General features: G+C 43.2%; 1 protein-coding gene across 5 annotated transcripts in view; it reads left to right on the top strand.

Annotated features, from left to right (window-relative positions):
• CACNB1 (calcium voltage-gated channel auxiliary subunit beta 1) overlaps positions 1-17572 on the top strand; it is a 127667-nt gene that overhangs the window by 83664 nt on the left and 26431 nt on the right. For all 5 annotated transcript variants that reach the window (XM_040437080.1, XM_040437081.1, XM_040437084.1 and 2 more), the window contains 2 exons: positions 183-263; positions 2905-2963. In XM_040437080.1, the coding sequence (XP_040293014.1) occupies positions 183-263; positions 2905-2963 (140 nt within the window). The remainder of the gene's footprint in view (positions 1-182; positions 264-2904; positions 2964-17572) is intronic.

Raw genomic sequence — 17572 nt, forward strand, 5'->3', positions numbered from 1 at the left:
AACTGCATATGTCTTGCCGCTATTTGTTCACCTGTCTAGTTTTGATGTGGTGTATGTTCTCTGAATACTGCATGCTGTGAAGTGTCTGTGGACTGTAGATTTGGAGAAGCAGATTTGCATGATACTTGGTGCATGAAGGGAAGAGGCAGCAGAAGTGGTATGACTGGGTCTTTCTCTTACAGACTGAGCACATCCCTCCATATGACGTGGTTCCATCCATGAGGCCAATCATTTTAGTTGGACCCTCACTGAAAGGATATGAGGTACTAAGGAAACCATCTATAGACATCAGTAGAATTCCACCATTAAAAATATGTCAATGAAAAGTTGAGTAAATATGTGCATTTAGTATAAATTTAATGGGGTTGTCTTTTATTAAAGAGAACCTGTCACCACAACATGTTATAGAGCAGGAAGAGCTGAGCTGTTATCATTGATTGACTGCTATCTATGTATACACACTTATATAGAGAATGCTATTAACCACTGATAACACGTTCCCCGTGTACTGAGTGCTGTTCATGGGGGGGTAGTCATAAGTTAGAAAAAGCAGAGATGTAAATGTATAAATTCTAGGTTTTATTGAGCCTTTTCTCAAAAATTATTTATCAATCTGCTCAGCTCCTTCTGCTCTAACAGGGGTCAGCAATCTTCGGCACATCAGCTGTTGTCTGAGAAGAGCAGAGCAAGTATGCATGCTTTAAGTTGTAGTTTCACAACCCCTGGAGTGCCGGAGGTTGACTACCCCAACTTTATAACATGCTGCCTGCAGATTACACTGCATTGTCTGGTGTAAGGTCGTCTTTAAATGATGGCCTCTCCTCAGTAGAGGACACCACCAGCTGATCAGCCTAACACCCCGCACCCCCACTGATCAGCTATTTGGGTGTAGCTCCATCACCCGAACTACACTACACGAGACTTATCAACTGTGTAGCAGAGGGAGCTTATTATCGCAGCACTGCTCCCAAAGAAGTCAATGGAAGCAGCGCTGCACTGACGAGCTGGGTCCACTACACAGTTAATGGAGCTGTGTAGTCCCGGTGCCGACTTCTGCCAATGGAGCTACACTGTCTGATCTGCTAATGGACAGGCCATCAACGCTGGACAACTCCTTTAATGTTGTGTCCTCCACCCACAGCTGCTTTCAAAACTTGTTCAGGCTTTCTTTTATTCAGACAGCGCTCTATTCTGTTGTCTGATAGGTTGCCTGATGCTTCACATTAGTCTAAAGTTGATCACAACGGACAATTTTATCTAAAACGAACATTCGTCAGGTGAAATTTAACAACGAATGATCGTTTTAGCCGACAGATGATAGACCATTATAGTCTGAAAAAGAAGTCGGCAGTGTTTAATATTTTCATCCGATAGTCTGATGAAAGATCTTTCGTCCATCGCCCGGTTTCATTGAACATGTATGGGCTAAAGTGTGTGTGGTTGTGTCCTTGAAACAATCATTCACCAGATGTTTGTCAAACTGCTGTTCAACCATCAACCAACTTCTATGTAATGTGTATGGCCACCTTAAAGAGGACCTTTCATCAGTATAATTTTAATAAACTAATAACCCTACCTAATAGTGCGGCTTCCACTGATGTTCCCACTTTTTTTTTTTTGTTCAAATCGGCCACTGAATGTTGAAATAATAGCCCCGTTTGTTCTGCTGCAGCGCCTGTCACTCAAGCGCTTTTTTGTATGGGGCGTTGCTAAACTTTTTTCTTTGCTATGGGCCTTGGCTGAGAGCGCAGCCAATCAGAGCGCTCCTCTCTCAGCCAGGCAGAAGGAGCTAAAGTGCAGCGATGTCTAGGGGATTATTATGATACTTACCCTGCCGCTCGTACCGCTGCTTCCACACCCGTCGCGTCCCTCGGCCGGTCTATCTGATCTTTCGCTGATCTTTCTATCTGATCTGCCTGGCTGAGAAAGGAGCGCTCTGATTGGCTGCGCTCTCAGCCAAGGCCCATAGCAAAGAAAAAAGTTTAGCAACGCCCCATACAAAAAAGCGCTTGAGTGACAGGCGCTGCAGCAGAACAAACGGGGCTATTATTTCAACATTCGGTGGCCGATTTAAAAAAAAAAAAAAAGGGGGAACATCAGTGGAAGCCGCACTATTAGGTAGGTTTATTAGTTTATTAAAATTATACTGATGAAAGGTCCTCTTTACGTTTCAAAGCCCGCCAACCCTAGCTGTCGGCCACACAGGTAACCATTATCTCTCCACACTACCCCGTAAACATGCACACTCACTCAAGCATGCATGTTTATAAATCAGGAGATGGCAAAATGCCGCGGTACAGGTAGGGCATGTGCCCTGGGTACCAAGGAAGTAGTAACATGCCTTTCTGCCTTGGCAGTGTATTTAGATACACCCCTATGGCAGCAAACTGACTCTTTGCTCCAGATGAAGTAAAACGTGCCGAGGACCTCTTTATTACTTTCTCTTTCTCTATCTTCTTCTAGCTCTCCATTTGTCTTTAGCTTTATTTGTACATGCTTTTCATTAATTTATCATATTCACTCAATTGTGTGCATACCCTATTAAATTTATGTCATAAGACGGCCATACACATTAGATGTATGCTGGTCAAATCCACCAATTTTAGCAGAACCAGCCATCGAGAACTATGGGGGCATCCCCACCCTCCCCTGATGGCAGATGTTGGGGGAGATAAGGACTAAGCATGTTGGATCTCAACTGCCCAATCCTTGGGCAGTGGTTTTCTCCCCCTCTTCTTACTACGACCAAATGCTTGCTCAGCCGGGCGGTGGGGATCATGAGCAATAGCTGTCGGACAAATGAGCACTGAGCCAACAGCTATCTTATGTGTATGGCCGGGCTTATTCCTTCTTTTTGGAAGTCGCTAGTCTACAGTTACACAATATCTCTTTATATGCCTGCAGGTCACAGATATGATGCAGAAGGCTTTGTTTGATTTCTTGAAGCATCGCTTTGATGGAAGGTATTCATCCTCTTGAATGTTGATTTGTGAATAGTAGTTTATAAGCGGATAAACCTCATAAAGTCAGTAAATCGCATAAAATTAGTAACCAAAAAAAGTAACATACAACGGCTGAGATAAGGAAACATATAGGTGATGTATATAAAATTGTCATTTCTTAAAGGACATGAATTAAATAGGACCTGTCCCCTCTCCTGACATGTCTTTTTTTGTAACTACTTGCATTCTCCATGTAATAAAATTCTGGAGCATCTAGTATGACTCTATGTTGTGCCAGAACTGTATTATTCCTGCTAGAAGTTTACAAATAAATTGGCAGCATTCTGCAGTAAAGGTACTTCTGGGTGTTACCAGTAGTGGGTATGTCTAACTCTGTCCAATCAGTGCTGCTGGCATCCGACTGTACAGGACACACGCCTAACTGGTAACACCCATCTGTACCTTTACTGCAAGTTGCTGACAATTCATTCATAACTTCTAGTAGAAATAACAGAGGAATGGTACAACATACAGTCATAAGAATAGATGCTTCAGAATCATTCTTACATGGGCAATGCAAATAGTTACTAAGACAGACATATCTGGAATGGTGACAGATCCTCTTTAAAACTGTTTACATTCTAAAACACATTGAAAATTTTGCCTGTAGGTGACTGTAAAGTCTTCTTGTTTTGACACAGTTTTGAAAGGGTTAAGTTCGTATGTGAATGAAGCATAATCATTGCAAAATAAAATATGCATCTTTGACCGAATTTAGGCTCCATTCACACATCCGCAATTCCATTCCGCATTTTGCGGATTGGAATTGCGGACCCATTCATTTCTATGGAGCCGCACGACGTGCGGCCCGATCCAGAATTGCGGCCCGCACTTCCGGGTCCGCAATTCCGATCCTGAAAAAAATAGAACATGTCCTATTCTTGTCCGCAATAGCGGACAAGAATAGGCATATTCTATTAGTTCTGACAATGTGCGGTCCACAAAATGTGGAACACACATTGCCGCTGTCCGTGTTTTGCGGATTCCCGGATCTGTGGATCCGCAAAACACACACGGATGTGTGAATGGACCCTTAGGGAGCTCTACTTGGTCCTCAAAGCTTTACTTTAAAAAGTTCTGGAGATCCTCTGCTTTCCTTTACCAGGTGGAGGCTGAAGCCTGTGCTGGCCATAACTACATGGTAACCCAGCAGCACCTGAGCTCAAGAGTCACCAGGGAGATTGGATTGGAAATATTCCATACAACTACTGATGACCATGGATATTGTTCCTCATGCCTCAAAACACATAGCAATCACCCATAGTAATCTGTTTTGTTGCTATGGACAACACTGCCACTTTTTCCAATTGTGTCTATCACAATGGATTGACAGCGTAGTCACCACTATAATCATTAATAGAAGCAACTGAAGATGCATAAAGGAGTATTTTTAGTATTAATATAAAAATGTTTTTGTAATTGAAGTCAGGCTCAGTGCACATTACTTCAAAGCCCTATGTTTAAAGGGGTTGTCTCACTTCAAAAAATACCATTTATCATGTAGAGAAAGTTAATATAAGGCACTTACTAATGTATTGTGATTGTCCATATTGCCTTAATCCATCAGCAGTGGCCGTGATTGCACAATATAGGAAAATTATACAGGAAATTATTGTGTGCATGCACGGCCACTGCTGCTGGATTGCAGGGTGACCATAACCCCTATAAACAACAAGTGTATAATGCAATGCAAAAATGAATCAAGCTAGCAAAGGCGGCAATATGGACAATCACAATACATTAGTGAGTGCCTTGAATTCACTTTGTCTACATGATAAATGTATTTTGCTGAATTGAGACAACCCCTTTAATGTAGAAGTTCACAAAAGCTCCCAGAATATACATTAAATTTGTTCATAAGGCTCCATTCACCTGAATGCAGCCAAAAAAGCGTCCAATAGGACCCTGTAGGAGATGTATGTCATTGTATGCCTATACAGTAGCATACATTGAAGCCTTCATCGGAATTAAACATCTTGAAATCTTCAGAAATTGTATCGATGATGAAAGTCTCAGCTGCAGTGTGCACATATATGAACCTGTTAAGTTACAGGATACCTTACAAACTTTCAACTGCAATACCAGACACAGCACATGGACAAGGATGGCGTTGTTTCCGTAAGAAAGTAGCCATGTTTTTCAAATCATATGCAACCAAATGAAATGGGTATTCCCATCTCATAAAGTGATGCCATTTTGCTATGATATTATTATTATTAGTATTTATTATTAAAGCGCCATTCATTCCATAGCGCTGTACATCTGAAAAGTGGTATAGATACATAATACAGACAACTGCACTAAGCATGAACAAGAAGAGTTACAAACTGGTACAGAAGGAGAGAGGGCCTGTGAGGGCTTACAATCTACAAGGTATGGGAAAAGGAAACAGTAGGTGCGGGTGAAGCTGGTCATGGCGGTATACAGGCAGCAGGGTCACTGGTTGTAGGCTTGTCTGAAGAGGTGGGCTTTCAGGTTTATTTTGAAGGATTCTACTGTAGGTGAGAGTCTGATATGTTGGGGTAGCAAGTTCCAGAGTGTGGGGGACCCACGGGAGAAATCTTGGAGGCGATTGTGGGAAGAGGTGATAAGAGGAGAGAAGGAGGTCTTGTGCAGATCGGAGATTGCGTGTGGGGATGTATCGGGAAAGTAGCTCAGAGATGTAGGGAGAGGACAGGTTGTGGACGGCCTAGTATGTATTTGTTAGTCTTTTGAACTGAATTCGCTGGGCAATGGGGAGCCAGTGAAGGGATTGGCAGTGGGGAGAGGCAGAAGAGTAACAGGGTGAGAGGTGGATTAGTCGGGCAGCAGAGTTGAGGATAGATTGGAGGGGTGCGAGAGTGCTAGATGGAAAGCCACAGAGGAGAATGTTGCAGTAGTCTAGGCGGGAGATGATGAGGGCATGTAGAAGCATTTTCGCAGACTCAAAGTTGAGGAAACTGCGGATGCGGGAGATGTTTTTGAGTTGGAGGTGGCAGATGGTGGAAAGGGCTTGGATGTGCGGTCGGAAGGAGAGGGCAGAATCCAAGGGTGACCGGGGAGAGTAGGCAGCTAGATCGTGATAGATAGGAGGGAATTTCAGGAGGTTGTGGAAAAGTGGGTAGAGTGAGAGAGAGATTGAAACATTGTTTTCATTTACTATTACTGTAACTACCTTTGGCCCCCTTCTGGTGACATTCTACTTAAAAAGTTGCACTTGAAAGATGTTGCATTGAAAAGAGCAAGGTCTGAAAGACCTAAGGACTTAGATTCATACCACTCAGTGTTCAATCAAGTGTGAAAGAGAGGGAAGGGGGCTACATTTGGCCAAATCAAGGGAGGTACAGGGGTAAAATAGTCAATGTAAACAAATACTCAATAAATCCAGCAGGAAAAGAGACATTAATAGTTCAATGCAGACATACCAGGGGATGAGAAGGAAAGATGAGGGGTGTGAACAATATCAGACTCTGGAAAAGTTGGGTGCAGCAGTTAGGTTCAATGCAGAAATACCTGGAGAGGAGAGAATTGGGTGATGGTCAGTAGACAGTGATGGCAAAGTGGATTCCATATACATAATATTACATTCTGGTATAATTCAATACGTGCACTTAAAAAGTTGCACTTGAAAGATGATATGCCACCACATCATGATTATAATCTGACTTCTTTGTCCCCAACTGATAATGAAGGGGTCGTAGTGTTGATTCAGCACTGTTGCCCCTTCATTGTCTTTCCCTGTACAGTGGATCCATTCCATAAGGACGCACTTCATGTCCCTGCAAAGTCAGGTGACCAGGACGTTAGTAGGAAGAAAACTGTGGGGCATTGGTAGAACCCCAGAAGTTGGACCACCACTGATCATAAACTGATGGCATATCCTAGCATTATGCCATCACATTATGAGATGGGAATACCCTCTTACAGGGGTTGTCCCACCAAAAATTCTACAGTTTTCAAACCAGCGCATGCATCTGAATACTTTTCTAATTGCATGTACGTAAAAAATGTAGCATAGCCACTGAGTTATTCAATAAAGTGTATCTGTATAGCGCCATCCACAGTCTTAATTCAGCGTCCTGAGCCATGAAAAAGCTGGGAAAGAGCTGCTGAAGAAAGGACACGCCCCCTGAGCTGCAGCAGAAAAGACACTCCCCTTGTCTTCCAGCTTGATACAAATCTAGCAGAGTAATGAATGTGGAGATCTCTGCATCCATGTGAGGTACAGGGCTGGTTCTAGCTTTGTTAGAAGGAGATTGTCATGTACTATATTATGTCTGATGTTCATGTTTTACATTAGTCATGGGGGAACCCCTTTAAAGGGGTTATGCCATGATTGATGTAAAAAATGAATATCATATACAGTAGTACATGACAATCTCTTTCTAACAAAGCTAGAGCCAGACCTGGACCTTACATGCATCCAGAGATCTCCCCATGTATAGCTCTAATTGTTCTGCTAGATTCTCTTCAGGCTGGAAGCTCATTGGGAGTGTCCTTTCTTAGGGGACAAGTCCTTTCTCAGGAGGTGTGTCCTTTGTGCTGTAGCCCTTTCCCTGTAACTGTCATAGCTTCTAACAGAAGAAATGGCTGGTGACAGATGAATTTTTAAACTGTGCGACCACCTCAGTGAGGTGGACAGAGAAATAAAGAAAATACCAACCAGCAAGTGGTGCTATACAGATATAATTTATTGAATAGCTCAGTGACTATACCAAATTTTTAATTACATGCAATTACAAAAGTATTCCGATCCAGGTGCTGATTTGAAAAATGTAGAATATTTTTCATGGCACAACTCCTAAATAGGATGTCTTTAGCCCACAAAATGCCTCCGTTGGGTGCAGGCAGTGAGGCAATATGTGAGCCTTTTTATTGAAAAAGATATTTTAAAATGAATAAGAATAAATGTCCTGGCATGTAATTAGACAGAAATACAGAGATTATAAGGGTATGGAAATCCCCAGACTTCATGTAATATCCTTAGTATAGTGTCAGAGCAACAGCGAGGCGTTGCACAAAGTTACCGAGGAACATGAGTGACTCATTCCTTGCAGTGCTCTACAGACCACATTCCCATCAGCTCAGCATAAATGAGGACTATTTATATGCGAATATCCGTGGAACTGCTCTGGACAGTCCATATGATATCTTAATCCGTGGATTATCCTCCCTGGACTGAGATCTTCTAAATATCAACGTGAAGGTTTGATTTAGAAGAAAAACAATTACAGTAATTGGCCAAAAGCTACATGCACATGACAGTGAAAAAAAAAGTCTGTTAAAAACTGATATAGGCTCCATTCACACGTCCGCAATGTGTTTTGCGGAGACACATTGCCGACATAATAGAATATGCCTGTTCTTGTCCGCAATTGCGGACAAGAATAGGACATGTTCTATTTTTTTGCGGAAACGGAAGCACGGATGCGAAAGTGCGGATCCGCAAATGTGGATGCGGACAGCACATTCCGTCCCCATAGAGAATGAATGGGTCTGCACCCTTTCCGCAAAATTGCGGAAAGGATGCGGACACATTTTGCGGACGTGTGAATGGAGCCATACTGTCAGTTTTTCATGGCTGTCAGTTTTTGCATCAGTGTGTGAGTCCATTTTCTGGCCGTGTGTCCGTTTTTAATGTCCGTTTTTCATTACCTCCATGGCGCCCATTTTGTCCCCAATAGTGCCCCCAGCTTTAATAATTCCCCCCATGGTGTTGCAAATTTTTATATACTGCCCCCAGCTTTAAAGAGGACCTGTCACCACTCCTGACATGCCTGTTTTAATAGCTTCATGCATTCCCCATGTAATAACAATTCTGGAGCATCTATTCTTATGTCTCTATGTTGTGCTATTCCTTTATTATTTCTATTAGACGTTATGAATAAATTGCTATTAGCCTTCAGTAAGGGTACAGAGGGGAGGTAACCAGTTAGGGGGTGTACCTGCACAGTCTGACAATGGCAACAATGATTGGATAGAGTAGTCTGTGCAGGTACACCCCCCCAACTGGTTACCTCCCCTCTGTACCCCTACTGAAGGCTAATAGCAATTAATTCATAACTTCTAGTACAAATAATAAAGGCATGGTACAACATAGAGACATACAGTAAGGTCCATAAATATTGGGACATCAACACAATTCTAACATTTTTGGCTCTATACACCACCACAATGGATTTGAAATGAAACAAACAAGATGTGCTTTAACTGCAGACTGTCAGCTTTAATTTGAGGGTATTTACATCCAAATCAGGTGAACAGTGTAGGAATTACAACAGTTTGCATATGTGCTTTCCACTTGTTAAGGGACCAAAAGTAATAGGAGAATTGGCTTCTCAGCTGTTCCATGGCCAGGTGTGTGTTATTCCATCATTATCCCAATTACAATGAGCAGATAAAAGGTCCAGAGTTCATTTCAAGTGTGCTATTTGCATTTGGAATCTGTTGCTGTCAACTCTCAAGATGAGATCCCAAGAGCTGTCACTATCAGAGAAGGAAGCCATCATTAGGCTGAAAAAAAAAAAAAACATCAGAGAGATACCAAAAACAATAATGATTGCCAAAACAACTGTTTGGAACATTCTTAAAAAGAAGGAACGCACCGGTGAGCTCAGCAACACCAAAAGACCCAGAAGACCACAGAAAACAACTGTGGTGGATGACCGAAGAATTATTTCCCTGGTGAAGAAAACACCCTTCACAACAGTTGGCCAGATCAAGAACACTCTCCAGGAGGTAGGTGTATGTGTGTCAAAGTCAACAATCAAGAGAAGACTTCACCAGAGTGAGTACAGAGGGTTCACCACAAGATGTAAACCATTGGTGAGCCTCAAAAACAGAAAGGCCAGATTAGAGTTTGCCAAATGACATCTAAAAAAGCCTTCACAGTTCTGGAACAACATCCTATGGACAGATGAGACCAAGATCAACTTGTACCAGAGTGATGGGAAGAGAAGAGTATGGAGAAGGAAAGGAACTGCTCATGATCCTAAGCATACCACTTCATCAGTGAAGCATAGTGGTGGTAGTGTCATGGCGTGGGCATGTATGGCTGTATTTATTGATGATGTGACTGCTGACAAAAGCAGCAGGATGAATTCTGAAGTGTTTCGGGCAATATTATCTGCTCATATTCAGCCAAATGCTTCAGAACTCATTGGACGGCGCTTCACAGTGCAGATGGACAATGACCCAAAGCATACTGCAAAAGCAACCAAAGAGTTTTTTAAGGGAAAGAAGTGGAATGCTATGCAATGGCCAAGTCAATCACCTGACCTGAATCCGATTGAGCATGCATTTCCCTTGCTGAAGACAAAACTGAAGGGAAAATGCCCCAAGAACAAGCAGGAACTGAAGACAGTTGCAGTAGAGGTCTGGCAGAGCATCACCAGGGATGAAACCCAGCGTCTGGTGATGTCTATGCGTTCCAGACTTCAGGCTGTAATTGACTGGCAAGTATTAAAAAGTGAAAGTTTGATTTCTGATTATTATTCTGTCCCATTACTTTTGGTCCCTTAACAAGTGGAAGGCACATAGACAAACTTTTGTAATTCCTACACCGTTCACCTGATTTGTATGTAAATACCCTCAAATTAAAGCTGACAGTCTGCAGGTAAAGCACATCTTGTTCGTTTCATTTCAAATCCATTGTGGTGCTGTATAGAGCCAAAAATGTTATAATTGTGTTGATGTCCCAATATTTATGGACCTGACTGTAAGAATAGATGCTGCAGAATTGTTAGTACGTGGGGAATGCATGAAGCTATTAAAACAGGCATGTCAGGAGTGGTTAAAAGTCCTCTTTAACCACCTCCGGACCGCCTAACGCAGGATCGCGTTCCGGAGGTGGCAGCCCTGCGCAGAGTCACGCATATATGCGTCATCTCGCGCGAGCCGAGACTTCCTGTGAACGCGCGCACACAGGCGCGCGCGCTCACAGGAACGGAAGGTAAGAGAGTTGATCTCCAGCCTGCCAGCGGCGATCGTTCGCTGGCAGGCTGGAGATGTGTTTTTTTTAACCCCTAACAGGTATATTAGACGCTGTTTTGATAACAGCGTCTAATATACCTGCTACCTGGTCCTCTGGTGGTCCCCTTTGTTTGGATCGACCACCAGAGGACACAGGTAGCTCAGTAAAGTCCCACCAAGCACCACTACACTACACTACACCCCCCCCCCGTCACTTATTAACCCCTTATTAGCCCCTGATCACCCCTGATCACCCCATATAGACTCCCTGATCACCCCCCTGTCATTGATTACCCCCCTGTCATTGATCAACCCCCTGTAAAGCTCCATTCAGACGTCCGCATGATTTTTACGGATCCACTGATAGATGGATCGGATCCGCAAAACGCATCCGGACGTCTGAATAAAGCCTTACAGGGGCGTGATCAATGACTGTGGTTATCACCCCATATAGACTCCCTGATCACCCCCGTCATTGATTACACCCCTGTCATTGATTACCCCCCTGTAAAGCTCCATTCAGACGTCCGCATGATTTTTACGGATGCACTGATAGATGGATCGGATCCGCAAAACGCATCCGGACGTCTGAATGAAGCCTTACAGGGGCATGATCAATGACTGTGGTGATCACCCCATATAGACTCCCTGATCACCCCCCTGTAAAGCTCCATTCAGATGTCCGCATGATTTTTACGGATGCACTGATAGATGGATCCGATCCGCAAAACGCATCCGGACGTCTGAATGAAGCCTTACAGGGGCATGATCAATGACTGTGGTGATCACCCCATATAGACTCCCTGATCACCCCCCTGTAAAGCTCCATTCAGATGTCCGCATGATTTTTACGGATGCACTGATAGATGGATCCGATCCGCAAAACGCATCCGGACGTCTGAATGAAGCCTTACAGGGGCATGATCAATGACTGTGGTGATCACCCCATATAGACTCCCTGATCACCCCCTTGTAAAGCTCCATTCAGATGTCCGCATGATTTTTACGGATGCACTGATAGATGGATCGGATCCGCAAAACGCATACGGACGTCTGAATGAAGCCTTACAGGGGCGTGATCAATGACTGTGGTTATCACCCCATATAGACTCCCTGATCACCCCCCTGTCATTGATTACACCCCTGTCATTGATCAACCCCCTGTAAAGCTCCATTCAGATGTCCGCATGATTTTTACGGATGCACTGATAGATGGATCGGATCCGCAAAACGCATCCGGACGTCTGAATGAAGCCTTACAGGGGCGTGATCAATGACTGTGGTTATCACCCCATATAGACTCCCTGATCACCCCCCTGTCATTGATTACACCCCTGTCATTGATCAACCCCCTGTAAAGCTCCATTCAGATGTCCGCATGATTTTTACGGATGCACTGATAGATGGATCGGATCCGCAAAACGCATCCGGACGTCTGAATGAAGCCTTACAGGGGCGTGATCAATGACTGTGGTGATCACCCCATATAGACTCCCTGATCACCCCCCTGTCATTGATTACCCCCCTGTCATTGATTACCCCCCTGTAAAGCTCCATTCAGACGTCCGCATGATTTTTACGGATCCACTGATAGATGGATCGGATCCGCAAAACGCATCCGGACGTCTGAATGAAGCCTTACAGGGGCATGATCAATGACTGTGGTGATCACCCCATATAGACTCCCTGATCACCCCCCTGTCATTGATCAACCCCCTGTAAAGCTCCATTCAGATGTCCGCATGATTTTTACGGATGCACTGATAGATGGATCGGATCCGCAAAACGCATCCGGACGTCTGAATGAAGCCTTACAGGGGCATGATCAATGACTGTGGTGATCACCCCATATAGACTCCCTGATCACCCCCCTGTCATTGATCAACCCCCTGTAAAGCTCCATTCAGATGTCCGCATGATTTTTACGGATGCACTGATAGATGGATCGGATCCGCAAAACGCATACGGACGTCTGAATGAAGCCTTACACGGGCGTGATCAATGACTGTGGTTATCACCCCATATAGACTCTCTGATCACCCCCCTGTCATTGATCACCCCCCTGTCATTGATCACCCCCCCTGTCATTGATCACTCCCCCTGTCATTGATCACTCCCCCTGTCATTGATCACCCCCCCTGTCATTGATCACCCCCCCTGTCATTGATCACTCCCCCTGTCATTGATCACCCCCCCCTGTCATTGATCACCCCCCCTGTCAGGCTCCATTCAGACATTTTTTTGGCCCAAGTTAGCGGATTTTTTTTTTTTTTTTCTTACAAAGTCTCATATTCCACTAACTTGTGTCAAAAAATAAAATCTCACATGAACTCACCATACCCCTCACGGAATCCAAATGCGTAAAATTTTTTAGACATTTATATTCCAGACTTCTTCTCACGCTTTAGGGCCCCTAGAATGCCAGGGCAGTATAAATACCCCACATGTGACCCCATTTCGGAAAGAAGACACCCCCAGGTATTCCGTGAGGGGCATATTGAGTCCATGAAAGATTGAAATTTTTGTCCCAAGTTAGCGGAACGGGAGACTTTGTGAGAAAAAAATTAAAAATATCAATTTCCGCTAACTTGTGCCAAAAATTTTTTTTTTCTATGAACTCGCCATGCCCCTCATTGAATACCTTGGGGTGTCTTCTTTCCAAAATGGGGTCACATGTGGGGTATTTATACTGCCCTGGCATTCTAGGGGCCCCAAAGCGTGAGAAGAAGTCTGGTATCCAAATGTCTAAAAATGCCCTCCTAAAAGGAATTTGGGCACCTTTGCGCATCTAGGCTGCAAAAAAGTGTCACACATCTGGTATCGCCGTACTCAGGAGAAGTTGGGGAATGTGTTTTGGGGTGTCATTTTACATATACCCATGCTGGGTGAGAGAAATATCTTGGTCAAATGCCAACTTTGTATAAAAAAATGGGAAAAGTTGTCTTTTGCCAAGATATTTCTCTCACCCAGCAAGGGTATATGTAAAATGACACCCCAAAACACATTCCCCAACTTCTCCTGAATACGGCGATACCACATGTGTGACACTTTTTTGCAGCCTAGGTGGGCAAAGGGGCCCATATTCCAAAGAGCACCTTTAGGATTTCACAGGTCATTTACCTACTTACCACACATTAGGGCCCCTGGAAAATGCCAGGGCAGTATAACTACCCCACAAGTGACCCCATTTTGGAAAGAAGACACCCCAAGGTATTCCGTGAGGGGCATGGCGAGTTCCTAGAATTTTTTATTTTTTGTCACAAGTTAGTGGAAAATGCTTATTTTTTTATTTTTTTTATTTTTTTTTATACAAAGTCTCATATTCCACTAACTTGTGACAAAAAATAAAAACTTCCATGAACTCACTATGCCCATCAGCGAATACCTTGGGGTGTCTTCTTTCCAAAATGGGGTCACTTGTGGGGTAGTTATACTGCCCTGGCATTCTAGTGGCCCAAATGTGTGGTAAGGAGTTTGAAATCAAATTCTGTAATAAATGACCTGTGAAATCCGAAAGGTGCTCTTTGGAATATGGGCCCCTTTGCCCACCTAGGCTGCAAAAAAGTGTCACACATCTGGTATCTCCGTACTCAGGAGAAGGTGGGGAATGTGTTTTGGGGTGTAATTTTACATATACCCCTGCTGGGTGAGAGAAATATCTTGGCAAAAGACAACTTTTCCCATTTTTTTATACAAAGTTGGCATTTGACCAAGATATTTCTCTCACCCAGCATGGGTATATGTAAAAAGACACCCCAAAACACATTCCCCAACTTCTACTGAATACGGAGATACCAGATGTGTGACACTTTTTTGCAGCCTAGGTGGGCAAAGGGGCCCACATTCCAAAGAGCACCTTTCGGATTTCACTCGTCATTTTTTACAGAATTTGATTTCAAACTCCTTACCACACATTTGGGCCCCTAGAATGCCAGGGCAGTATAACTACCCCACAAGTGACCCCATTTTGGAAAGAAGAGACCCCAAGGTATTCGCTGATGGGCATAGTGAGTTCATGGAAGTTTTTATTTTTTGTCACAAGTTAGTGGAATATGAGACTTTGTATGAAAAAAAAAAAAAAAAAAAAAATCATCATTTTCCACTAACTTGTGACAAAAAATAAAAAATTCTAGGAACTTGCCATGCCCCTCACGAAATACCTTGGGGTGTCTTCTTTCCAAAATGGGGTCACTTGTGGGGTAGTTATACTGCCCTGGCATTCTAGGGGCCCAAATGTGTGGTAAGGAGTTTGAAATCAAATTCTGTAAAAAATGACGAGTGAAATCCGAAAGGTACTCTTTGGAATATGGGCCCCTTTGCCCACCTAGGCTGCAAAAAAGTGTCACACATCTGGTATCTCCGTATTCAGTAGAAGTTGGGGAATGTGTTTTGGGGTGTCTTTTTACATATACCCATGCTGGGTGAGAGAAATATCTTGGCAAAAGACAACTTTTCCCATTTTTTTATACAAAGTTGGCATTTGACCAAGATATTTATCTCACCCAGCATGGGTATATGTAAAAAGACACCCCAAAACACATTCCTCAACTTCTCCTGAATACAGAGATACCAGATGTGTGACACTTTTTTGCAGCCTAGGTGGGCAAAGGGGCCCATATTCCAAAGAGCACCTTTCGGATTTCACTCGTCATTTTTTACAGAATTTGATTTCAAACTCCTTACCACACATTTGGGCCCCTAGAATGCCAGGGCAGTATAACTACCCCACAAGTGACCCCATTTTGGAAAGAAGAGACCCCAAGGTATTTCGTGATGGGCATAGTGAGTTCATAGAAGTTTTTATTTTTTGTCACAAGTTAGTGGAATATGAGACTTTGTAAGAAAAAAAAAAAAAAAAATCATCATTTTCCGCTAACTTGTGACAAAAAATAAAAAGTTCTATGAACTCACTATGCCCATCAGCGAATACCTTAGGGTGTGTACTTTCCGAAATGGGGTCATTTGTGGGGTGTTTGTACTGTCTGGCCATTGTAGAACCTCAGGAAACATGACAGGTGCTCAGAAAGTCAGAGCTGCTTCAAAAAGCGGAAATTCACATTTTTGTACCATAGTTTGTAAACGCTATAACTTTTACCCAAACCATTTTTTTTTTACCCAAACATTTTTTTTTTATCAAAGACATGTAGAACTATAAATTTAGAGCAAAATTTCTATATGGATCTCGTTTTTTTTGCAAAATTTTACAACTGAAAGTGAAAAATGTCTTTTTTTTGCAAAAAAATCGTTAAATTTCGATTAATAACAAAAAAAGTAAAAATGTCAGCAGCAATGAAATACCACCAAATGAAAGCTCTATTAGTGAGAAGAAAAGGAGGTAAAATTCATTTGGGTGGTAAGTTGCATGACCGAGCAATAAACGGTGAAAGTAGTGTAGGTCAGAAGTGTAAAAAGTGGCCTGGTCTTTCAGGGTGTTTAAGCACTGGGGGCTGAGGTGGTTAATAATGCCCCCAATGTAGGCCCCCAGCTTAAATAATTTCCCCCATTGTGTAAATAATGCCCTTATAGTGGCCCCCAGCTATTTTTGAAGTTGATTTGACAAAAAAAAACTCACCTCATTCACTTGCTCGCGCTACAGCAGTCTCTTCTCTCTTCATTGAACAGGACCTGCAGAAGGACCTGCGACCTGCGGTCCCACATGGTCACGTCAGCGTGCATATCGCAGGTCCTGTTTAATGAAGAGAGAAAAGACTGCTGCAGCGAGACCAAGTGGATGAAGTGAGGGTTTTTTAACCCCTAAATGGCTATATTGTTAAAGTGTCCCCATTTTTAATGGCCGTTAGACGAGTGCACTCCTATCTAAGTGGCCATTAAAAACATTCCAATTGATGTCAGTGGGGCCCGTCTGTCCAAAAATAGGACATGTCCTATTTTTGGATGGATGCTATTCACTGGCTGTTAAAAGAACGTGTGTAGGTGAGCAACAGTTGATTGATTTATATATATATATATATTAGAGAGGTATTCCGGTAATTTTAAGTTATCTGCTATCAATAGGGCCCCCGTTCTTGTGATTGGTCTCAGGGGTAAGACCCCCACAGATCTGTTGGTTATTCAGTATCTAGTGGACAAGGGATACTTGACATGACTGAAATACCCCTTTAGGGAAGTGTATAGTAATATGATCATATATACCTCTATGATTAGAATGGTTCCAAGTGTTTTTTTTTTACTGATGAACTATTCTCTGAGTAGGTCATCAGTATCTGATCAGTTGGTGTCCAACACCCAGGACCCCCGCCAATCAATTGTTTTTTAAAGGCAGCGGCGCTCGCAGTAGTTTCCAGATTTTACTTGGCCGTGTGACATCATGTCCATTGGTCACTTGGCCTAGGTACAGCTCAGCCCCATTTGAGTGAATGGGGCTGAGCTGCGATACCACAACCGCTATACAATGTATGGAGCTGAGCTTGGCACTACTGCTAGCGCCGGTGCCTTCTCAAACACCTGATTGGCAGGGGTCCTGGATGTAAAACCCCAACCAATCAGATACTGATGTTCTATACAGAAGATACGTCATCAGTAAAAAACTTAATTTACCACCAAACTCCATTTACCTGTGTCTTAACATTAAATTATATTAGGTCAGCCCCTGTTTCTGT

The sequence above is a fragment of the Bufo bufo genome, chromosome 6 (assembly GCF_905171765.1).
Source record: "Bufo bufo chromosome 6, aBufBuf1.1, whole genome shotgun sequence".
NCBI classification, from domain to species: Eukaryota; Metazoa; Chordata; class Amphibia; order Anura; family Bufonidae; genus Bufo; species Bufo bufo.